The sequence below is a fragment of the Scyliorhinus torazame genome, chromosome 6 (genome assembly GCF_047496885.1).
Source record: "Scyliorhinus torazame isolate Kashiwa2021f chromosome 6, sScyTor2.1, whole genome shotgun sequence".
Taxonomy (NCBI): domain Eukaryota; kingdom Metazoa; phylum Chordata; class Chondrichthyes; order Carcharhiniformes; family Scyliorhinidae; genus Scyliorhinus; species Scyliorhinus torazame.
Window position 1 is genome coordinate 88,705,328 of NC_092712.1, and position 24,579 is coordinate 88,729,906.

Below are 24,579 nucleotides of genomic sequence, written 5' to 3' on the forward strand. Positions count from 1 at the left end.
GCGCGGAAATGTGGCGCATGTGCGGGAGCGTCAGCGGCCGCCGACAGTTTCCCGCGCATGCGCAGTGGGGAGAGTCTCTTCCGCCTCCGCCATGGTGGAGGCCGTGGCGGAGGGGGAAGGGAAAGAGTGCCCCCACGGCACAGGCCCGCCCGCGGATCGGTGGGCCCCGATCGCGGGCCAGGCCACCGTGGGGGCACCCCCCGGGGTCAGATCGCCCCGCGCCCCCCCCAGGACCCCGGAGCCCGCCCACGCCGCCTGGTCTCGCCAGTAAATACCAGCTTTGATATACGCCGGCGGGACAGGCAATTATGATGCATTAAGCGTGACTTGGGGGGGATAAGGTGGAGAAGTAGGCTGCAAGTGTTGGGCACACTGGATAAGTGGGGCTTGTTCAAGGATCAGCTACTGCGTGTTCTTGATAAGTATGTACCGGTCAGACAGGGAGGAAGGCGTCGAGCGAGGGAACCGTGGTTTACCAAGGAAGTGGAATCTCTTGTTAAGAGGAAGAAGGAGGCCTATGTGAAGATGAGGTGTGAAGTTTCAGTTGGGGCGATGGATAGTTACAAGGTAGCGAGGAAGGATCTAAAGAGAGAGCTAAGACGAGCAAGGAGGGGACATGAGAAGTATTTGGCAGGAAGGATCAAGGAAAACCCAAAAGCTTTCTATAGGTATGTCAGGAATAAGCGAATGACTAGGGAAAGAGTAGGACCAGTCAAGGACAGGGATGGGAAATTGTGTGTGGAGTCTGAAGAGATAGGCGAGATACTAAATGAATATTTTTCGTCAGTATTCACTCAGGAAAAAGATAATGTTGTGGAGGAGAATGCTGAGCCCCAGGCTAATAGAATAGATGGCATTGAGGTACGTAGGGAAGAGGTGTTGGCAATTCTGGAAAGGCTGAAAATAGATAAGTCCCCGGGACCTGATGGGATTTATCCTAGGATTCTATGGGAGGCCAGGGAAGAGATTGCTGGACCTTTGGCTTTGATTTTTATGTCATCATTGGCTACAGGAATAGTGCCAGAGGACTGGAGGACAGCAAATGTGGTCCCTTTGTTCAAAAAGGGGAGCAGAGACAACCCCGGCAACTATAGACCGGTGAGCCTCACGTCTGTAGTGGGTAAAGTCTTGGAGGGGATTATAAGAGACAAGATTTATAATCCTCTAGATAGGAATAATATGATCAGGGATAGTCAGCATGGCTTTGTGAAGGGTAGGTCATGCCTCACAAACCTTATTGAGTTCTTTGAGAAGGTGACTGAACAGGTAGACGAGGGTAGAGCAGTTGATGTGGTGTATATGGATTTCAGCAAAGCGTTTGATAAGGTTCCCCACGGTAGGCTATTGCAAAAAATACGGAGGCTGGGGATTGAGGGTGATTTAGAGATGTGGATCAGAAATTGGCTAGCTGAAAGAAGACAGAGGGTGGTGGTTGATGGGAAATGTTCAGAATGGAGTACAGTCACAAGTGGAGTACCACAAGGATCTGTTCTGGGGCCGTTGCTGTTTGTCATTTTTATCAATGACCTAGAGGAAAGCGCAGAAGGGTGGGTGAGTAAATTTGCAGACGATACTAAAGTCGGTGGTGTTGTCGATAGTGTGGAAGGATGTAGCAGGTTACAGAGGGATATAGATAAGCTGCAGAGCTGGGCTGAGAGGTGGCAAATGGAGTTTAATGTAGAGAAGTGTGAGGTGATTCACTTTGGAAGGAATAACAGGAATGCAGAATATTTGGCTAATGGTAAAGTTCTTGAAAGTGTGGATGAGCAGAGGGATCTAGGTGTCCATGTACATAGATCCCTGAAAGTTGCCACCCAGGTTGATAGGGTTGTGAAGAAGGCCTATGGAGTTTTGGCCTTTATTGGTAGAGGGATTGAGTTCCGGAGTCGGGAGGTCATGTTGCAGCTGTACAGAACTCTGGTACGGCCGCATTTGGAGTATTGCGTACAGTTCTGGTCACCGCATTATAGGAAGGACGTGGAGGCTTTGGAGCGGGTGCAGAGGAGATTTACCAGGATGTTGCCTGGTATGGAGGGAAAATCTTATGAGGAAAGGCTGATGGACTTGAGGTTGTTTTCGTTGGAGAGAAGAAGGTTAAGAGGAGACTTAATAGAGGCATACAAAATGATCAGGGGGTTGGATAGGGTGGACAGTGAGAGCCTTCTCCCGCGGATGGATATGGCTGGCACGAGGGGACATAACTTTAAACTGAGGGGTAATAGATATAGGACAGAGGTCAGAGGTAGGTTCTTTACGCAAAGAGTAGTGAGGCCGTGGAATGCCCTACCTGCTACAGTCGTGAACTCGCCAACATTGAGGGCATTTAAAAGTTTATTGGATAAACATATGGATGATAATGGCATAGTGTAGGTTAGATGGCTTTTGTTTCGGTGCAACATCGTGGGCCGAAGGGCCTGTACTGCGCTGTATTGTTCTATGTTCTATGTTCTGGGCGGGACTTCGGCCCATCCGGGCCGGAGAATTGAGCGGGGGGTCCCACCACCCGGCGCGGCCCGATTCCCGCCCCGCCCAATCTCCGGTACCGGAGACTTCGGTGGGGGCGGGGGCGGGATTCACGGCGGCCAACGGCCATTCTCCGACCCGGCGGGGGGTCGGAGAATGACGCCCATTGGGTGCAATCAAATGGCCTTGTTGCGCCCGACATGGGACACATGCAAGCCGGTAAATGTCGCAAGAGGCTTCTCGCGAGATTTATATATTCATTTTTAAAATAAATTTAGACTATCCAATTCAGGTTTTCCAATTAAGGGGCAATTTAGCGTGGCCAATCCCCCTACCCTGCACATCTTTGGGTTGTGGGGGCGAAACCCACGCAAACACGGGGACAATGTGCAAACGCCACACGGACAGTGACCCAGAGCCAGGATTGAACCTGGGACCTCGGCGGCGTGAGGCAGCAGGGCTAACCCACTGCGCCACCGTGCTGCCCTTTCTCGCGAGATTTATAACGCTCGTTATTCCTCGGGAGATCTCATGAGGCGTGATGATCTGGATCTCGCCCTCACTGGGCATGAACCAATTTGCATGTTCAAGTGAGTAGTTAAGCTAACTTGAATATGTCTACAATGGAGTTACCCAAGGTGCAGGATCGAACGACCTCGCCTCAGAGACCTTAACTGGGCGCCATTTGGCACTGGCCTCCACAAACATTGTCCAGGCATAACCACACTTGGGGGAGTTTCCCACGATATCGGGGCCGCCCGGGTGGTCGGGCTCTGGACAGGGTGGGATCCTGGCACCCCTGATGCCACCTAGGCACTGTGGCACTGCCAGCCTGGCACACTGACAATGCCACCTGGGCACCCTGGCTCTTCCAGGATGCCTAGCTGGCAGTGCAAAGGTGCCCAGGAGGCATCTTGCCCATGCCAGGATAGGGTACAGGGATGCCCTGCCCTTATGAGGTGGGTGCGGTGCACCCGAGGACTCCCTTATTATTCGAACAAGGGGATTTCTCGTTACGAATTGACCAACATTTATCCCTCAAACAACACCAGCAAAAAAAACCCTGATTATCAGACCATTTATCTCACTCTAGGTAGTGGGATCTTGCTGTGTATAAATAGGTGACCCCACTGCTTCCCTGACAAAAATGATTACACTTCATAAGCATTCCACTGACTGTAAAGCACTCTGCGGTGTCCCAAAATGCGAAAAACACTCCGTAAGTATGACATATTTCTTCTTTTCCTGCATGTTGCCTTTAATTGAGATTTCTGATTCACACAATGCCTGTAAACTGATGTTTATTCTAAGTTTTAATTCAATGATTGTACCTTTAAAATGTCTTTCGACAAAAGATCTGAGTAAATAGACTGACTGTACCTGCTCCCAGGCAAAGATGTGCTGATTGAAGTAGAATTGAATCTGTTCATTGGCAATGTTAATACATAGCTGTTCAAAGGAATTTCTCTTAAAGTTCTCAAAGCCAAATATATCAAGAATTCCAATATCGATTCCTTTGTCCTCATCATCAGCAGCATCACTGGAAGGCAACATCAATTAATTAGGTTCTTATTAACTTGTTCTTGCACATTAATACACTCAGTTGGTCTTCTGAGAAAAGGGAACAAAACACTTGAACAGATTTTAACCCTCACTGGTATTAAGTGGTTGGGTGGTGGTTTGGGATGGGGAAGAGAGGGCACTGAAGGAACAGAAAGCACTCAGAGGCCTAAATTACTGCCAGGCCTCATCTACATACCACTAGACAACTGTCCACTTGAAATGGGGAGAAGCAGGTCGCTGGTCAGAAGGTGGGAACAGAGTATCAATGAAGAGTGGAGTACTTCTTTAAGTTTGTCCCATCAGACTAGCAAACTCAGATATTTAGCCAAAGCAGGTCATTGGGAAGTGGTTTGGAATGATCTGGTTGGAGGGAAAGGAACAGTGAACTTGGGCAAGCCAAGTCACAACATTCCTTTTGTGACCTAGAGGAATATTTGGAGCTTCCTCACTCAGGCTTGTGTTAAATGCAATCACATTCCCATTGATGTAATGGCACTTGATATACAAATTTATGCTGCTCCCATCTGCTTCCCACAGCCACTTAATGGAAAATGTTGGACGACAGAAATAATAAATAATAATACAGATGCAGGGATAGGTCAATTAGTAAGATTGAAAACTATTTTTAGTAGGTGCCTCATCCACTCTCAGCGGGCAAGACGAGTTAAAATTCCATTGATAATTCGATGTACCATTTCTGATTTCACTCCTTTTCCAAGGCTGCATTTAGCCATAATGGATCTTAGAAGTCTGAACTTCACTTTAATAGATTTTGCTGCACTTTCTGACTTCCTGCTTGCCCTTTTTACACGGCAGCTTATCTGTACTCAGTGTTGTGCTCAATGACATGGCCCCAGGTCCACAATTCATCAACCTGTGACTCCAGACAAATGGCACAATGAGGCCATTAGAATGGTACTGTATCAGAGGCTGCTTGCCAAAGTTTGTTTTATTTGTTTACAAAACAGTTAAAGATGGAAAATCGTACCCTGACTGACGCTGACCAGGCAGGGCAGCAGACATCCATATGCAACCTATCTGATTTACACAATCATCAAAAATCACTCCAAGTACTTCTTTAGGTTTGTTTCATCAGGCTAGCAAACTCAGATATTTAGCTCATTTTCAAATAGCTATACTTCTTTTAATTTAATTATATATATATATGTTTTATTCAAATGCTAAGCAATTCTGAACCTTGGCTGTGAACACAAAGTAGGCCATGTTTTAAAATGTTCCGTTGATGTACATAGATTTCTGTGAGAGATGGTGATGATAATCATTCAGCTAACTTCGCATTAGACCACAGTGAGACTGGTCTCGGGTTTTGATGCTCTTAAATGATCAACAAATGGGTTACATACCCACACATATGGGAAAGTTGCAATAATTTGAAACAAACATATTAACTAAATGAATAGGAATTAAAGCTCGACACTTCTCAGGATTTTTAACCAAGCTATGCCAAATGGCCCCTCCCAGATATGCTGTCATGAGGTTACGCTCCATCACTTTTGAAAATATAATTTCTCAATTTTCAATTGACTGGAACAGAGAAAACTGCTTAAAAATGCAAGATCACATTCCAAGGTGTAGGTGAGAGACCAACAAATCACCCTCAGGAGTGTGAAGAGAGAGATATTTCCTATAATCCAGACACCCATTGAAACTCATAACTGTCTATGGAAGAAACTTTTAAAATGCAAAGTGCGGGACATTGAAACAATGGCTGCCTCAGGCAGACCCACCCAAAACCTCTTGGAAACATGCATGGGTGAATTATTTCAAGGCAAGGCGGTTAGCCACTAGAGAGAGATTGCATGTGACACAGGCGGTGTCAAGAAAGCCTTCAGCAGAGGAAGCAAGCTGAGGGCTTTCTCTCCCTCTCGCTCTTTTGGAATCAGCATGTCACTCAGTTCAAGAAATCAATTCTACCAGAACCCTATCAGTGAAACAAGGTCTCATAATAATCATAGAATTGTTGAATTTACAGTGCAGAATGAGGCCATTTGACCCATCAATCTGCATCGGCCCTTGGAAAGAGCACCCTATTTAAGCCCATGCCTTCACCGTATCCCCGCAACCCAGTAACCCCACCTAACCTTTTGCACACTAAGGGGCAATTTAGCATGGTCAATCCACTTAACCTGCACATCTTTGTACTGTGGGAGGAAACCGGAGCACCCGGAGGAAACCCACACAGGCATGGGGAGGAAGTGCAAACTCCACACAGACAGTCACCCGTGGCTGGAATTGAACCCGGGTCCTTGGAGCTGCGAGGCAGCAGTGCTAACCACTGTACCACCGTGCCGACTTGCAACATCTTCTGCACCTGATCGCAACCAAGACACCAGCTCACTTAAATCAGCCATAATGTTTAAAATCTACATTTCAATGACAATCAAAGGGCACTTAACTTTATGGTATTTTACCTTACTGTTAGCAGATTCCAACTCTTTTTATTTCTGATATGTGTGTATATGTTTGTGTACGCCCTATGAATGCTTGACGTTTTAAAATTATTTATCTCAAATTTAGAGTTTAATAAATTTGCTCTTTCTTTGACACAAGGAAACCTTGTTTGATTGGCTTCTTATTACTCACAGCTTAAATAGTTAAATACATTACAGTCCAAAGATGTTCAGGGGTAGGTGGATTGGCTATACTAAATTGTCCTTAGTGTCCAATAAAGGTAAGGTAATGTGGGGTTACGGGGATAGGGTGGAAGTTTGGGGATAGGGTGGAGATGTGGGCTTAGGTAGGGCGCTCTCTCCAAGGGCCGGTGCAGACTCGATGGGCCGAATGGCCTCCTTCTGCACTGTAAATTCTGTGAATACTGATTTTGAAAAGACATACCTTCATGCTAAAACAGAACTTAAGCCTTTGTTGTGATCAACTGAGTGGATTGAATGGAGGAGGGCCCAGTTCACCCCGTCTCACCTGATCATACCAATGCATACCATCTTATTCATTATATGCCAATACTAAAGTATGGCATCTATTTTTAAATCATCTCTGTTTTACAACATTGCAAACCAAGGCTACAATTTGTATACAGATTTGTTTGTTGCCTATAATATACTTGTATTGTGCAGTATATGCTTTTAATAAAAATGTCATAACTAATTGTATATTAAATGTATAACATTTGGCCTGCCTAATATGGTTTATAATATTTAATATTTGACCCTCACAGGAAGAGCTTGTAAACAGTGAGGAAGACTAACTGAATATTTTTTTCTTCCCTTGATTGAAAGACGGTTTAACCTAAACATGCAACCATGAAGGACATGCCTCAGAAATGAATAAGTCTGAGTAGCTTCCTAGAAAGTGGGATTATTACTCATCGATTCACCATTTATGGCAAGTCAGTTAAACGGAGCAAACATGATTGATGATGTTATTACCTCAGAAACGTCTCTGGTTTTAGTAAGGTATTGATGTGGTTGACTATCCAGCTGAATAGACGGCCATACAAAGCCTTGGCTGTCGCATCTCTGACATCCGTTGCTTTCTCGACTGTATTGGGACGCACAATTGTTTCTCCTCGAGTCACTACACAATGAGAGGTGAGAGCTTCTTGGAGTTCATCAGTTTGGATAGAGAGCAATGAAGAGGCTGCAAATTAAAAGAATTTACTGGAAAATTAGAGTGAAAAATGGCGCAGGACAAAAAGAAAATCAAAATATACTGCATCCCTTGAGCTCAATCACAGAAGTTTCTTTTGAATAGATTCTATCAGGACAAACCTGTGAAGAATACAGTGGTTTCTAACCGGTTCACTGGAAATAAGAACAAAACATTGGGCAGCACGGTAGCATTGTGAATAGCACAATTGCTTCACAGCTCCAGGTCCCAGGTTCGATTCCGCCTTGGGTCACTGTCTGTGCGGAGTCTGCACATCCTCCCCGTGTGTGCGTGGGTTTCCTCCGGGTGCTCCGGTTTCCTCCCACAGTCCAAAGATGTGCAGGTTAGGTGGATTGGGCATGATAAATTGCCCTTAGTGTCCAAAATTGCCCTTAGTGTTGGGTGGGGTTACTGGGTTATGGAGATAGGGTGGCGGTGTGGACCTTGGGTGGGGTGCTCTTTCCAAGAGCCGCTGCAGACTCGATGGGCCGAATGGCCTCCTTCTGCACTGTAAATTCTATGAAAACTATAGGGGCAGGTCTTGACTTTGTGCAAAAGCGTAAAACAGATGACAATGAATCAGCAACTCATTTTACATCTCTCTCAATTGTGTTTTATTTAAAGCAACAGGAATACTACAGTCTGTCTAAGGAAAATAGCTCATGCATAGCCATGATCATACCAAATGTCTACAGAACATGTTCCCTGTACAAAGCAGTTAAATCGCAAGAAGAGGGTTTTGGGAGGGCCTCGTGGTCGGAGAGGAGGAGCCCAGGGAAGAAGTGGTCTAAATTTTCCTTGTGGAGACTAGAAAAGCATTTCTCCTCCTTGAGGTTCCCCAAGCAAACTAAAAAAAGGTTTTGAAAACTTGGCTGTTTTGATCTCTTCTGGCTTGGGCTTCTCTCACTGCTAGGTTGACCAGACGGGAAAGCCTCAAGGACTTCTCAGTTTAGGCCTTTGATTAAAATAACAATTGGGCCCTCATGGGCGAAATTCTCCGTTATCGGCGGAAACTCCGCAGATCGGCGCAAAAAACGGCGCAAATCCCACTTGCGTCACGTCATAAAAATGGGCCGATAGTCTGCGGCCCGAAATGGGCTAGCAGCGACGTAACGGGATCCGCGCTTGCGCAGTGGTTCACGCCGTGCAGCGTCATACGCACTGCACGGCGTGACGGCTCATAAGGCCGCGCAGCTCCCCCCCACCCGACCGGAACAGCCGACCGCAACACCCGACTTGATGGCTGGCCGTCGCTCAGCCCCGAGGTTCGAGACACGCGATGTGGAGGCGCTCCTGGATGCGGTGGAGCAGAGGAGGGACGCCCTGTATCCCGGGCACGGCCGCAGAGTTGCCCCACGCCACAGCCGGCGTCTGTGGAGGGAGGTGGCAGAGGCCGTCACCGCTGTGGCCCTAACACCACGGACAGGCACCCAGTGCCACAAGAAGGTGAACGACCTCGTCAGAGCAGGCAGGGTGAGCGTCCCCCATATCCCCCATATCCCCCATATCCCCCCCTCCCCCATATCCCCCCCTCCCCCATATCCCCCCCTCCCCCATATCCCCCATATCCCCCCTCCCCCATATCCCCCCCTCCCCCATATCCCCCCTCCCCCATATCCCCCCCTCCCCCATATCCCCCATATCCCCCCTCCCCCATATCCCCCCTCCCCCATATCCCCATATCCCCCCTCCCCCATATCCCCCATATTCCCCCCTCCCCCATATCCCCCATATCCCCCATATCCCCCCTCCCCCATATCCCCCACTCCCCCATATCCCCCCTCCCCCATATCCCCCATATCCCCCCTCCCCCATATCCCCCCTCCCCCATATCCCCCATATCCCCCCTCCCCCATATCCCCCATATTCCCCCCTCCCCCATATCCCCCATATCCCCCCTCCCCCATATCCCCCATATCCCCCCTCCCCCATATCCCCCATATCCCCCATATCCCCCCTCCCCATATCCCCCCATCCCCCATATCCCCCCTCCCCCATATCCCCCCTCCCCCATATCCCCCCTGCCCCATATCCCCCATATCCCCCCTCCCCATATCCCCCATATTCCCCCCTCCCCCATATCCCCCATATCCCCCCTCCCCCATATCCCCCATATCCCCCCTCCCCCATATCCCCCATATCCCCCCTCCCCCATATCCCCCCTCCCCCATATCCCCCCTCCCCCATATCCCCCCCTCCCCCATATCCCCCATATCCCCCCTCCCCCATATCCCCCCCTCCCCCATATCCCCCCTCCCCCATATCCCCCATATTCCCCACTCCCCCATATCCCCCCTCCCCCATATCCCCATATCCCCCTCCCCCATATTCCCCATATCCCCCCCTCCCCCATATCCCCCCTCCCCCATATCCCCCATATCCCCCCTCCCCCATATCCCCCATATCCCCCCTCCCCCATATCCCCCCTCCCCCATATTCCCCATATCCCCCCCTCCCCCATATCCCCCCTCCCCCATATCCCCCATATCCCCCCTCCCCCATATCCCCCATATCCCCCCTCCCCCATATCCCCCATATCCCCCCTCCCCCATATCCCCCCTCCCCCATATCCCCCATATCCCCAAGTGAATCCAGCCCTAACCTTAACCTCTGCAATGCACGCGCAACCGATGGCGTGCATTCATATACCTGCCTAACACTGTTGCCTTTTACCCCTGCCACCACCCCCCCCCCCCAGGAGAAGCGCGCACACAACAATAGGGAGCATGTGAGGACTGGAGGAGGGCCCGCTGATGAGAGGCCACTGACCGTACACGAGGAAAGGGCCCTGGAACTGGCTGGCGGACCTGAGGACCGGGAGGTTGCTGATGCAGAGGTCGGGGCCCCACGAGCAAGTGAGCCACCAACAGCCCGTCCCCATATCCCCCCTCCCCTATATCCCCCTCTCCCGTATCACCTGATCACTGCCTGATGTCTAACCATGCATGCTTCATTGTGTATCGCAGGACCAAACGTCCAGGCACCCATCCCCGCAGATGCAGACCGCCCGCAGGATGCCCCTCGGAGACCACGGGAGACGGAGAGACCCGCACCCTCCAGCATGCGACGCCCGCAGGATGCCCCTCCGAGACCACGGGAGACGGAGAGACCCGCACCCTCCAGCATGCGACGCCCGCAGGATGCCCCTCGGAGACCACGGGAGACGGAGAGACCCGGACCCTCCAGCATGCGATGCCCGCAGGATGCCCCTCGGAGACCACAGCAGACGGAGAGACCCGCACCCTCCAGCATGCGACGCCCGCAGGATGCCCCTCGGAGACCACGGGAGACGGAGAGACCCGAACCCTCCAGCATGCGACGCCCGCAGGATGCCCCTCGGAGACCACGGGAGACGGAGAGACCCGAACCCTCCAGCATGCGACGCCCGCAGGATGCCCCTCGGAGACCACGGGAGACGGAGAGACCCGAACCCTCCAGCATGCGACGCCCGCAGGATGCCCCTCGGAGACCACGGGAGACGGAGAGACCTGGAGCAACAGGGAGACGACACCCCCGTCACGTGCGGGAGCGACCACCCAGCGATGAGGGGGGCAGCCACAGGCCCCCGTCACATCCGAGCCAGGACACCACTACCCAGGACACCACTATCCAGGACACCCCTACCCGGGACACCACTACCCAGGACACCCCTACCCGGGACAGCACTACCCGGGACAGCACTACCCGGGACAGCACGACCCGGGACAGCACTACCCAGGACACCCCTACCCGGGAAGACGAAAGACCGGACAGTGACTCAGAGTGGATGGGTGGAGACGAACCCCCACCCCAAAGTGCCATGGACTCAGAGTGGGACGAAGAGCACGACACAACGCCACTGCTGTCACCAACACCCTCCACCATCGCAGAAACACTCACCACGGTTGGGCACTTTAGTGATGAGGCGTCTGGTACACTCACTGGTGCGCACAACACAGCCGTCCCGGTACAGCAGGTGGAGGTAGGAGCAGCAGAGGGACCGGGCGGTCGGAGGGCAGCCCAGGCCAAGCGAACATCTGCCGCCCAGATGGATCCCGGGTTCCTGCAGTTACCACACCCACACATAGATCCGATGCAACCACCGACACGGAGACGAGCGAATAGGGTGACGGGTGGCTTGCGGCGGCTGCGGTCGCAGGTGGAGGAGTCCACCCGCGTCCAGGAGCTGGGAGTGGTCCCGGTCATGCGTGCCACCCAGGCTGACACCGCACGGGTGGCGTCCGCGGTGGAGGCAATGGGTGCGACGGTGTCAGACATGGGGAACGGTTTGCGAGGCCTGGGGCCTTCCGTGCAGGCGGCGTCTGTGGCCCAGGAAATGGCTGCCCTCTCACAGGAGGCCATGAGCCAGTGCCAGCGCCAGATGGCAGAGGCGCTCAACGCCATAGCCCAGTCTCAGCAGGCCATGGCCCAGTCTCAGCAGGCCATAGCCCAGTCTCTGCAGGCCATGGCCCAGTCTCTGCAGGCCATGGCCCAGTCTCAGCAGGCCATCGCTGAGGGCATCGGCGCCAGTGGCCATGTGCGAGCTGGCGTCGCACTGTCGCAGACAGGGTTCGACAACCCCCTGGGCTCCATGGCTGCAAACCTGCAGACCCCTGTCGATACCAGCACGGGCCTCCAGGACTGGCAGCGCCAGATGTCGGGGGCGCGTCGGATGGCCAGTCCGTTCGCATCCCCCACCCATGTAGAGGCCTGGGGGCCATCGGGCACCCCGAGGGAGGAGGAGGTGGTGTGGTCCGTCCCGGCTCCCTCTGTAGGGGAGGTCCCGGTACACCGCGACACCTCGGACTCCCCCCCTTCCGTCCCAGGTGCATCGGGTGGGCAACGGGCAGGACAGGCTGGCAGCTCACCATCCCAGTCGCCCGGGCCGCAGCCTGGCCCATCTAGGCCAGGACGCCCCAGGAAACGGCCGCCAAAGGGATCCAGTGTCAGAGGGCAGGAATCACAGGAGTCCACCTCCAGTTCTGCTGTACCGTCTGGGGAACCACGTAGACGTAGTCAAAGGGCCCGTAAGGCCAAACAATTAGACACTGAGTAAGTTGGCACGGGTGCAGGGCACAGATGAGTTTTAGGCGCTAGGGCACGTGCATGAACTCCTTTGGTTATTAAAGTCAATGTTACACCTACCGAAGCTGCCTTTGTGCTCTGTCCAAAGTGTGCGGGGGTGTCATGTACGTTGAGCGCAAGTGTGTGTGTGAGGGGTGGTCTTACCTCAGCCCCAGGTGAGTCTGCCCCCTTCCCCCTGGGCCGCCATCAACATCCCCCGGGCAGAGGACGGGACCGTGCGCTGCAGTGTCACAGCCGCATGCAGGGATGGTCCGGGTGGATGGTGGTACTGTGGCCATGGGTCAGACATAGTCCAACGATGTCGAGCCAGGAGCTCATCGGAGGCGGGTTGTCATCATTCTCCATGGCCTGCGATAGACACGCGTCCACCCGCAACTGGGTGAGCCCGGCCCGTTGTGCCGCCGGTGGATCGGCAATTGGGAGTGGGGGGGTGGTGTGCATGCGGGTGGGGTGTGTGGGGTTGGGGAGGGGGGTGATGGTGCTGGGTGGATGGATGGGTGGGGGGTGTGGGTGGTCGGCTGTTGTCATGGTGTGCGGTCTGTGGCCATACTACCCGATTCCCACGCCCATCTAGTCAGTGAAGCGGGCGTCTATCAGTCTGTCCCGTGCCCGCTGGGCCAGCCGGTAACGGTGGACAGCCACCCGTCTGTGTCTACCCCGTCTGCCCTGACCATTGCCCCCATCCCCCTCATCTGGGGAAGACTGGGCCTCTTCCTGCTGCTCCTCCACTCCGCCCTCCTCTGCCTGCGGCACATCGCCCCTCTGCTGGGCTATGTTGTGCAGGACGCAGCACACCACAATGATGCGGCCGACCCTATCTGACCGATACTGGAGGGCGCCCCCAGAGAGGTCCAGGCACCTGAAACGCATCTTCAGCACGCCAAAGCACCTCTCGATCACTCCCCTTGTCGCTACATGGGCATCATTGTAGCGGTTCTCCGCCTCATTGCGTGGCCTCCGTATAGGCGTCATCAGCCACGATCGCAATGGGTAGCCCCTGTCGCCCAGCAACCAGCCCCTCAGCCGGGGATGGCGTCCCTCGTACATGCCGGGGATGGATGACTGCGACAACACGAATGAGTCGTGTACACTGCCTGGGTAACGGGCGCAGACGTGCAGGATCATCATGCGGTGGTCGCAGACCACCTGTACGTTCATCGAATAGGTCCCCTTCCTATTAGTGAACACGGCCCTGTTATCTGCAGGTGGCCGCACGGCGACGTGCATCCCATCGATCGCGCCCTGGACCATGGGGAACCCGGCAATGGCAGAGAAGCCCACGGCCCGGGCATCTTGGCTGGCCCGGTCCACGGGGAAGCGGATGTAGCGGTGCGCCATGGCATAAAGGGCATCTGTCACTGCCCGGATGCACCGATGCACCGATGTCTGCGATATGCCGGACAGGTCCCCACTCGGTGCCTGGAATGACCCCGTTGCATAAAAGTTCAGGGCCACCGTAACCTTGACGGACACGGGGAGAGGCTGTCCCCCGCCAGTGCCACGCGGTGACAGGTGTGCCAGCAGGTGGCAGATGTGTGCCACGGTTTCCCGGCTCATCCGGAGTCTCCTCCTGCATTCCCGGTCCGTGAGGTCCTGGTATGACTGCCGGGGCCGGTACACACGGGGCGCCCTCGGGTGCCTCCGTTGCCGTGGGGCCGCAACGTCCTCCTCCCCCTCCTCGTCCTGTCGGTCAGGTGTCCCTCCAGCCTGGGTGGCTGCCGCCTGCCCCTCTGCGGCAGCCTGCGCCGCCTCTCTGGCACGCTCCTCCTCCTCCTCCTCCTCCTCCTCATCCAGGGCAACATAGACATGAGCGGCTGCCACCACGGCGGCCAACATCGCTGGATGATCTGAAAACATGACGACCTGGTGGGGGGGAGGGGAACGACGACATGTCATCATTGCCCATATCCCCTCCTCCCCCCAGCCAGGTGGCATGGACCGCATGGGTCCAACTGTTGGAGGCTGGCACCTGGCCAGGTGGACCAACTCATTTGCCCTCCCATCACCCACCCCGGCACGGACCCCCTCCCCAACCCCCAACCTCCACCCCGGCACGGACCCCTCCCCAACCCCCAACCTCCACCCCAGCACGGACCCCCCCCCAACCTCCACCCCGGCACGGAACCCCTCCCCAACCCCCAACCTCCACCCCGGCACGGACCCCCCCCCAACCTCCACCCCGGCACGGACCCCCTCCACAACCCCCAACCTCCACCCCGGCACGGACCCCCTCCCCAACCTCCACCCCGGCACGGACCCCCTCCCCAACCTCCACCCCGGCACGGACCCCCCCCCCAACCTCCACCCCGGCACGGACCCCCTCCCCAACCCCCAACCTCCACCCCAGCACGGACCCCCCCCAACCTCCACCCCGGCACGGAACCCCTCCCCAACCCCCACCCCGGCACGGACCCCCCCCCCAACCTCCACCCTGGCACGGACCCCCTCCCCAACCCCCAACCTCCACCCCGGCACGGACCCCGGCACGGACCCCCTCCCCAACCCCCAACCTCCACCCCAGCACGGACCCCCCCCAACCTCCACCCCGGCACGGACCCCCTCCCCAACCCCCAACCTCCACCCCAGCACGGACCCCCCCCCCCAACCTCCACCCCGGCACGGAACCCCTCCCCAACCCCCAACCTCCACCCCGGCACGGACCCCCCCCCCCCCCAACCTCCACCCCGGCACGGACCCCCTCCACAACCCCCAACCTCCACCCCGGCACGGACCCCCTCCCCAACCTCCACCCCGGCACGGACCCCCTCCCCAACCTCCACCCCGGCACGGACCCCCTCCCCAACCCCCAACCTCCACCCCGGCACGGACCCCCTCCCGGCACTCCCCCGGAGCCCAGCCTACTCTAACCACCCCCCCCCGCCCCCGCCGCACACACACACAAGCCGAGACACACCTCTCCTCAGGCAATCAGTCTGCGGCCACGCCATTTCCTGCCCAGAGCCAACCCCCCAGGCCGTCACTCACCTCCTCGCTGGTCGGCGTGAGCCTGGAGCACCGGGTCACGCCGATGAAAAGGAGGTTTGATTGACGTCGACGTGAACGGTCATCACGTCGACGGGACTTCGGCCCATCCGGAAGGGAGAATATCGGCAGGCCGAAAATCGGCTGCCTTGCGCAGACCCGTGACATTCTCCGCGGCAGCGGCGCCATTAACGCCCCGCCGACTTTTCTCCCTTCGGAGACTTCGGCGGGGGCGGGGGGCGGGATTCACGGCGGCCAACGGCCATTCTCCGACCCGGCGGGGGGTCGGAGAATGACGCCCCCCGTTCCTCTTGCGTGATCAGAAGAGGAGATTAAAATCCCAGCCTTTGGAAAACAAGGTGGAATGTTAGTGGGTGCAGGTAGGATAATATAACTCCTTGTGCTGTTTGCCTCATATTGCATTGTTCTCACAATACAATCTAGTAGCATCTAAAGCTGAAAATGCTTGATTACCTCAGCAGGCCTGGTAGCATCTGTGGAGAGAGAAGCAAAGTTACTGGGCGTCATTCTCCGACCCCCCAGAGGGTCGGAGAATGGCCGTTGGCCGCCGTGAATCCCGCCCCCCGCCGGTTGCCAAAGTCCCCAAAGGGAGAAAAGTCGGCGTGGCGTTAATGTCACCGCTGCCGCGGAGAATGTCACGGGTCTGCGCAAGGCAGCCGATTTTCGGCCTGCCCATATTCTCCCTTCCGGATGGGCCGAAGTCCCGTCGACGTGATGACCGTTCACGTCGACGTAAATTAAACCTCCTTTTCATCGGCGTGACCCTGTGCTCCAGGTTCACGCCGACCAGCGTGGAGGTGAGTGACGGCCTGGGGGGTTGGCTCTGGGCAGGCGATGGCGTGGCCGCAGTCTGAATGCGTGAGGAGAGGTGTGTCTCGGGTTGTGTGTGTGTGTGTGTGCGGCGGGGTGGGGTGGTTAGAGTGGGCTGGGCTCCGGGGGAATGCCAGGAGGGGGTCCGTGCCAGGGAGGGGGATGGGGGGTCCATGCCGGGGTGGAGGTTGGGGTCCGTGCCGGGGTGGAGGTTGGGGGGGGGGTCCTTGCCGGGGTGGAGGTTGGGGTGGTCCGTGCCGGGGGTGGAGGTTGGGGGGGGGGTCCGTGCCGGGGTGGAGGTTGGGGGGGGTCCGTGCCGGGGTGGAGGTTGGGGGGGGGTCCTTGACGGGGAGAGGGATGGGGGGTCCATGCCGGGGTGGAGGTTGGGGTCCGTGCCGGGGTGGAGGTTGGGGGGGGGGTCTGTGCCGGGGTGGAGGTTGGGGGGGGTCCGTGCCGGGGTGGAGGTTGGGGTCCGTGCCGGGGTGGAGGTTGGGGGGGGGGTCCGTGCAGGGGTGGAGGTTGGGGGGGGTCCGTGCCGGGGTGGAGGTTGGGGGGGGTCCGTGCCGGGGTGGAGGTTGGGGGTGGTCCGTGCCGGGGAGGGGGATGGGGGGTCCATGCCGGGGTGGAGGTTGGGGGTCCGTGCCGGGGTGGAGGTTGGGGGGGGGGGTCTGTGCCGGGGTGGAGGTTGAGGGGGGGTCCGTGCTGGGGTGGAGGTTGGGGGGGTCCGTGCCGGGTGGAGGTTGGGGGGGGGGGTCCGTGCCGGGGTGGAGGTTGGGGGGGGTCCGTGCCGGGGTGGAGGTTGGGGGGGGGTCCGTGCCGGGGTGGAAGTTGGGGGGGGTCCGTGCCGGGGTGGATGTTGGGGGGGGGTCCGTGCCGGGGAGGGGGATGGGGGGTCCATGCCGGGGTGGAGGTTGGGGTCCGTGCCGGGGTGTTGGTTGGGGGGGGGGTCCGTGCCGGGGTGGAGGTTGGAGGGGGGGTCCGTGCCGGGGTGGAGGTTGGGGGGGGGGTCCTTGACGGGGAGGGGGATGGGGGGTCCGTGCCGGGGTGGAGGTTGGGGTCCGTGCCGGCGTGGAGGTTGGGGGGGGGGTCTGTGCCGGGGTGGAGGTTGGGGTGGGTCCGTGCCGGGGTGGATGTTGGGGGGGGATCCGTGCCGGGGTGGAGGTTGGGGGGGGGTCCGTGCCGGGGTGGAGGTTGGGGGGGGGGTCCTTGACGGGGAGCGGGATGGGGGGTCCGTGCCGGGGTGGAGGTTGGGGTCCGTGCCGGCGTGGAGGTTGGGGGGGGGGTCTGTGCCGGGGTGGAGGTTGGGGTGGGTCCGTGCCGGGGTGGATGTTGGGGGGGGATCCGTGCCGGGGTGGAGGTTGGCGGGGGTCCGTGCCGGGGAGGGGGATGGGGGGTCCATGCCGGGGTGGAGGTTGGGGTCCGTGCCGGGGTGGAGGTGGGGGGGGGGGTCCGTGCCGGGGTGGAGGTTGGGGGGGGTCCGTGCTGGGGTGGAGGTTGGGGGGGTCCGTGCCTGGGTGGATGTTGGGGGGGGTCCATGCCGGGGTGGAGGTTGGGGGGGGGGGGTCCGTGCCGGGGTGGAGGTTGGGGGTGTCCGTGCCGGGGTGGAGGTTGGGGGGGGTGTCCGTGCCGGGGAGGGGGATGGGGGGTCCATGCCGGGTTGGAGGTTGGGGTCCGTGCCGGGGTGGAAGTTGGGGGGGTCCGTGCCGGGGTGGAGGTTGGGGGGGTGGGTCCGTGCCGGGGTGGAGGTTGGGGGTGGGGTCCGTGCCGAGGTAGAGGTTGGGGGGGGGGCGTCCGTGCCGGGGAGGGGGATGCGAGGGCAAGTGAGTTGGTCCACCTGGCCAGGTGCCAGCCTCTAACAGTTGGACCCATGCGGTCCATGCTACCTGGCTGGGGAGAGGAGGGGATATGGGCAATGATGACATGTCATCGTTCCCCTCCCCCCCACCAGGCCGTCATGTTTTCTGATCATCCAGCGATGTTGGCCGCCGTGGCGGCAGCCGCTAATGTCTATGTTGCCCTGGATGAGGAGGAGGAGGAAGAGGAGGAGGAGGAGCGTGCCAGAGAGGCGGCGCAGGCTGCCGCAGAGGGACAGGCGGCAGCCGCCCAGGCTGGAGGGACACCTGACCGACAGGACGAGGAGGGGGAGGAGGACGTCGCGGCCCCACGGCAACGGAGGCACCCGAGGGCGCCCCGTGTGTACCGGCCCCGGCAGTCATACCAGGACCTCACGGACCGGGAATGCAGGAGGAGACTCCGGATGAGGCGGGAAACCGTGGCACACATCTGCCACCTGCTGGCACACCTGTCACCGCGTGGCACTGGCGGGGGACACCCTCTCCCCGTGTGGCCCTGAACTTTTATGCAACGGGGTCATTCCAGGCACCGAGTGGGGACCTGTCCGGCATATCGCAGACATCGGTGCATCCGGGCAGTGACAGATGCCCTATATGCCATGGCGCACCACTACATCCGCTTCCCCGTGGACCGGGCCAGCCAAGATGCCCGGGCCGTGGGCTTCTCTGCCGTGGCCGGGTTCCCCATGGTCCAGGGCGCGATCGATGGGATGCACGTCGCCGTGCGGCCACCTGCAGATAACAGGGCAGTGTTCACCAATAGGAAGGGGACCTATTCGATGAACATACAGGTGGTCTGCGACCACCGCATGATGATCCTGCACGTCTGCGCCCGTTACCCAGGCAGTGTACACGACTCATACGTGTTGTCGCGGTCATCCATCCCCGGCATGTACGAGGGACGCCATCCCCGGCTGAGGGGCTGGTTGCTGGGCGACAGGGGCTACCCATTGCGATTGTGGTTGATGACGCCTATACGGAGGCCACGCAATGAGGCGGAGAACCGCTACAATGATGCCCATGTAGCGACAAGGGGAGTGATAGAGAGGTGCTTTGGCGTGCTGAAGATGCGTTTCAGGTGCCTGGACATCTCTGGGGGCGCCCTCCAGTATCGGTCAGATAGGGTCGGCCGCATCATTGTGGTGGCCTCTACATGGGTGGGGGATGCGAACGGACTGGCCATCCGACGCCCCCCCGACATCTGGCGCTGCCAGTCCTGGAGGCCCGTGCTGGTATCGACAGGGGTCTGCAGTTTTGCAGCCATGGAGCCCAGGGGGTTGGCAAACCCTGTCTGTGACAGTGCGACGCCGGCTCGCACATGGCCACTGGCGCCGATGCCCTCAGCGATGGCCTGCAGAGACTGGGCCATGGCCTGCTGAGACTGGGCCATGGCCTGCAGAGACTGGGCTATGGCGTTGAGCGCCTCTGCCATCTGGCGCTGGCACTGGCTCATGGCCTCCTGTGAGAGGGCAGCCATGTCCTGGGCCACAGATGCCGCCTGCACGGAACGCCCCAGGCCTCGCAAACCGTTCCCCATGTCTGACACCGTCGCACCCATTGCCTCCACCGCGGACGCCACCCGTGCGGTGTCAGCCTGGGTGGCACGCATGACCGGGACCACTCCCAGCTCCTGGACGCGGATGGACTCCTCCACCTGCGACTGCAGCCGCCGCAAGCCGCCCGTCACCCTCTTCGCTCGTCTCCGGGTCGGTGGTTGCATCGGATCTATGTGTGGGTGTGGTAACTCCAGGAACCCGGGATCCACCTGGGCGGCAGATGTTCGCTTGAGCTGGGCTGCCCTCCGACCGCCCAGCCCCTCTGCTGCTCCTACCTCCACCTGCTGTACCGGGACGGCTGTGTTGTGCGCACCAGTGAGTGTACCAGACGCCTCATCACTAAAGTGCCCAACCGAGGTGAGTGTTTCTGCGATGGTGGAGGGTGTTGGTGACAGCAGTGGCGTTGTGTCGTGCTCTTCTTCCCACTCTGAGTCCATGGCACTTTGGGGTGGGGGTTCGTCTCCACCCATCCACTCGGAGTCACTGTCCTGTATTTCGTCTTCCTGGGTAGTGCTGTCCCGGGTAGTGCTGTCCCGGGTAGGGGTGTCCCGGGTAGTGGTGTCCCGGGTAGTGGTGTCCTGGGTAGTGGTGCCCCGGGTAGTGGTGTCCCGGGTAGTGGTGTCCCGGGTAGTGGTGTCCCGGGTAGTGGTGTCCCGGGTAGTGGTGTCCTGGGTAGTGGTGTCCCGGGTAGTGGTGTCCTGTGTAGTGGTGTCCTGGGTAGTGGTGTCCTGGGTAGTGGTGTCCTGGCTCGGATATGACGGGGGCCTGTGGCTGCCCCCCTCGTCGCTGGGTGGTCGCTCCCGCATGTGACGGGGGTGTCGCCTCCCTGTTTCTCCAGGTCTCTCCGTCTCCCGTGGTGTGCGAGGGGCATCCTGCGGGCGTCGCATGCTGGAGGGTCCGGGTCTCTCCGTCTCCCGAGGTGTGCAAGGGGCATCCTGCGGGCGTCGCATGCTGGAGGGTCCGGGTCTCCCCGTCTCCCGTGGCTTCCGAGGGGCATCCTGCGGGCGTCGCATGCTGGAGGGTCCGTGTCTCTCCGTCTCCCGTGGCCTCTGAGGGGCATCCTGCGGGCGGTCTGCATCTGCGGGGATGGGTGCCTGGACGTTTGGTCCTGCGATACACAATGAAGCATGCATGGTTAGGCATCAGGCAGTGATCAGGTGATATGGGGGAGGGGAATATTGGGGAGGGGGGATATGGGGACGGGCTGTCGGTGGCTCACTTGCTACTACGCCCCCGACCTCTGCATCAGCAACCTCCCGGTCCTCAGGTCCGCCAGCCAGTTCCAGGGCCCTTTCCTCGTGTTCGGTCAGTGGCCTCTCATCAGCGGGGCCTCCTCCAGTCCTCACATGCTCCCTATTGTTGTGTGCGCGCTTATCCTGTGGGGGGGGGGGGGGGGGTGGGGGTTGGCAGGGGTAAAAGGCAACACTGTTAGGCAGGTATATGAATGCACGCCATCAGTTGCGCGTGCATTGCAAAGGTTAAGGTTAGGGCTGGATTCACTTGGGGATATGGGGGAGGGGGGATATGGGGGATATGGAGGAGGGGGGATATGGAGGAGGGGGGATATGGGGGAGGCTCACGCTGCCTGCTCTGACGAGGTCGTTCACCTTCTTGTGGCACTGGGTGCCTGTCCGTGGTGTCAGGGCCGCAGCGGTGACGGCCTCTGCCACTTCCCTCCACAGACGCCGGCTGTGGCGTGGGGCAACTCTGCGGCCGTGCCCGGGATACAGGACGTCCCTCCTCTGCTCCACCGCGTCCTGGAGCGCCTCCACATCCCGTGACTGGAACCTCGGGGCTGAGCGACGGCCAGCCATCCAGTCGGGTGTTCCGGTCGGGTGTTCCGGTCGGGTGGGGGGGGAGCAGCGTGGCCTTATGAGCCGTCACGCCGTGCGGCGCGTATGACGCTGAACGGCGTGAACCACTGCGCAAGCGCGGATCCCGTTACGTCGCTGCTAGCCCATTTCGGGCCGGAGACTTTCAAACCATTTTTCCGACGCGACGCAAGTCGGATTTGCGCCGTTTTTTGCGCCGATCGGCGGGCTTTCCGCCGATAACGGAGAATTTCGCCCACTGCCTTGAGTCCATATGACACTTCCACAGAACAGTTCTTTAAAAAGATCATATGGACTCAAAACTCTGTTTCGCTCACCACAGACGCTGCCAGGCCTGCTGAGTTTACCCAGCATTGTCTGTTTCAATTTCAGATTTCCAGCATCCACAGAATTTTGCTTTTATTTAATCTAATAGTATATTTGCTTAGGCTATTGTTTAACTGCATTGTTCGTGAGCCTAAAGGAATTCAGTGCCATGATACTCTTTGTCAACAAACCTTAGTTATAAATGTGACTTGTTGTTGAACTAATTCTCTTATGGCTATTGTTTTTTTCTCCATAATAGATACTGCAGTGTCTGTACTGAGTGCTTCCTTCCATTTTGCTTTCATTTTGTCAGCGGTGGATATAATGGAGGACACAGCCCATTTAGCAGAGACATAAATGCCACCGTCAAAGATTTATAGTTGTGATGGAAATCATTGCTCACGTACTGAGTGATAATCCAGAGTTAATTACTGGGAGAAACGTCAACCATATGTTACATAATTTTAAGTGAGTTAATGTGAAATCAAAACTACAAAAATAATTTTTTAATATTTTGAAGTTATTGAGCTGATTCCATCGAATGACAGACGGTACCCCCTTCCCTCAGAACCAAAATAAGGGAGCAATATTGGACAGTTATTTGGCAGGAACAGATAACTTAGTTCTTTTAGATCATAGAATTTACAGTGCAGAAGGAGGCCATTCGGCCCATCGAGTCCACACCGGCTCTTGGAAAGAGCACCCTACCCAAGGTCAACACCTCCACCCTATCCCCATAACCCAGTAACCCCACCCAACACTAAGGGCAATTTTGGACACGAAGGGCAATTTATCACAGCCAATCCACCTAACCTGCACATCTTTGGACTGTGGGAGGAAACCGGAGCACCCGGAGGAAACCCACGCACACACGGGGAGGATGTGCAGACTCCGCACAGACAGTGACCCAAGCCGGAATCGAACCTGGGACCCTGGAGCTGTGAAGCAATTGTGCTAACCACCATGCTACCGTGCTGCCCCTACTGTGTTGGCTGTGTTTGTCAGAAATGGTAGGGTAGTGTTGTGGGCAGAAGTCAGTTTCCAATGGTTGAGGCGTCTGGGATGAAGGGTCACTGGCAGCACCCTTTCATCTTGTAAGATGATAGTGTGCACCACGGTGATCAACTCTGTATTCACCATTGCCTGGTATGGTTTAGGAGTCCCACTCTGGCATGGCAGTCTCTGCCACATTTGCTGCAGATGAAGATAGTGAGCTGCGAAGGTACACAATCCGCTGGCCTCTGTTCTCTCTGAGTCATCTTCTCAAGCTGGACTTTTTCTTTCTGCCCGCCGCTTCCAATGCCCTTCCAAACAGTCAGCCCCCAGAGATCACAGTATTCAGTGACTATCTCCCAATTGTCAGTGTCAATGTCTGACATTTTCATAACCACAAGGTGGTCTTATAATGGATATGGACGCCCAGGAGATTGGAACCCAGTGACCAGTTCACAGTATATAGTGTCCTTGAGTTTTGGGCCATTACTCTTCCATTCAATGTGGTCAAGGCAACAGAGATGTCATTGGCTCAGCAATGAGTGCATGCTGATGGAATTAGCACGCTCTGTGTTGGTGAACGTGTCCTGCCAACAAATGACGAGGATGAGTCTCAGATACCAAAGATGTGAATGGTTCAGCCCTTACTCCCACGTTGTGGACGTAGGCTTGGTCGACTCGCATTTTGGTGTTCTCGGTAACGTTGCTGTTCCACATCTTCTTCCACAGCTTGGACACAACAGTTGCAACTTATGCGATGAATCTGCTGATTTCGGCACCAAGTGACAGATTGCTGTTGATTGTGGAGATAAGTGACGCTATCAACAACTTCCAGCGTCACATTGTCAGTGCTGATAGATTGTGTTAAGGAAACAATCTGTACCATGACATTTCTCTTCCTGATTCTGATGGCCAAACCAAACGTTTTAAAGACATGAGAGAGTCTGTCTATTTGCCTTTGAAGGCATTCCTCAGTATGGAATCCTAGTATGGCATCGTCAACGTACAGCAGCTCTCTGATGAGGACTTAGCTCATCGTTGATTTGGAACTCAGGTGAACAAGGTCGAGCTGTCAGTTTTGGTATGTACCTAATTTCCTCTGCTGGTGACCTGGAGGTATATGACAGCAGCAAAGAGAAGAATATGCCAAAGAGTGTCAGTGCCAGAATACAACCCAGTTTGACCCCCCCCCCCCCCCCCCCCCCCCCCCCCGCCCCCCGCGGTAGGACTCGAAGGATGTAGCCCTGTCATATCTAATCTTACCCATCATATCGTCATGGCAAAAGGAAATCACATTGAGCAGCTTCGGTGAGCAGCCAAATTTCTCCAAGAGCTTAAATAGACTACCTTTACTCACATGGCCAAATGCCTTGGTGAGATTGATGAAAGCAATATATAGAGATCTCCTTTGTTTATGGCATTTTTCTTGCAGCTGCTGGACTGAGAATGTCATATCAACTGTAGATCTTCCAGTTCTGGGGCGTCATTCTCCGACCCCCCGCCGGGTTG

At 57.0% G+C, this 24,579-nt stretch overlaps 1 protein-coding gene across 1 annotated transcript in view; it reads right to left on the reverse strand.

Annotated features, from left to right (window-relative positions):
• The window catches only part of myo3a (myosin IIIA), a 683,164-nt gene that overhangs the window by 262,127 nt on the left and 396,458 nt on the right, over positions 1–24,579 (reverse strand). The window contains exons 18-19 of the mRNA XM_072508449.1: positions 7,434–7,644; positions 3,844–4,003 (exon numbers count right to left, since the gene is read on the reverse strand). Of these exons, the coding sequence (XP_072364550.1) occupies positions 3,844–4,003; positions 7,434–7,644 (371 nt within the window). The remainder of the gene's footprint in view (positions 1–3,843; positions 4,004–7,433; positions 7,645–24,579) is intronic.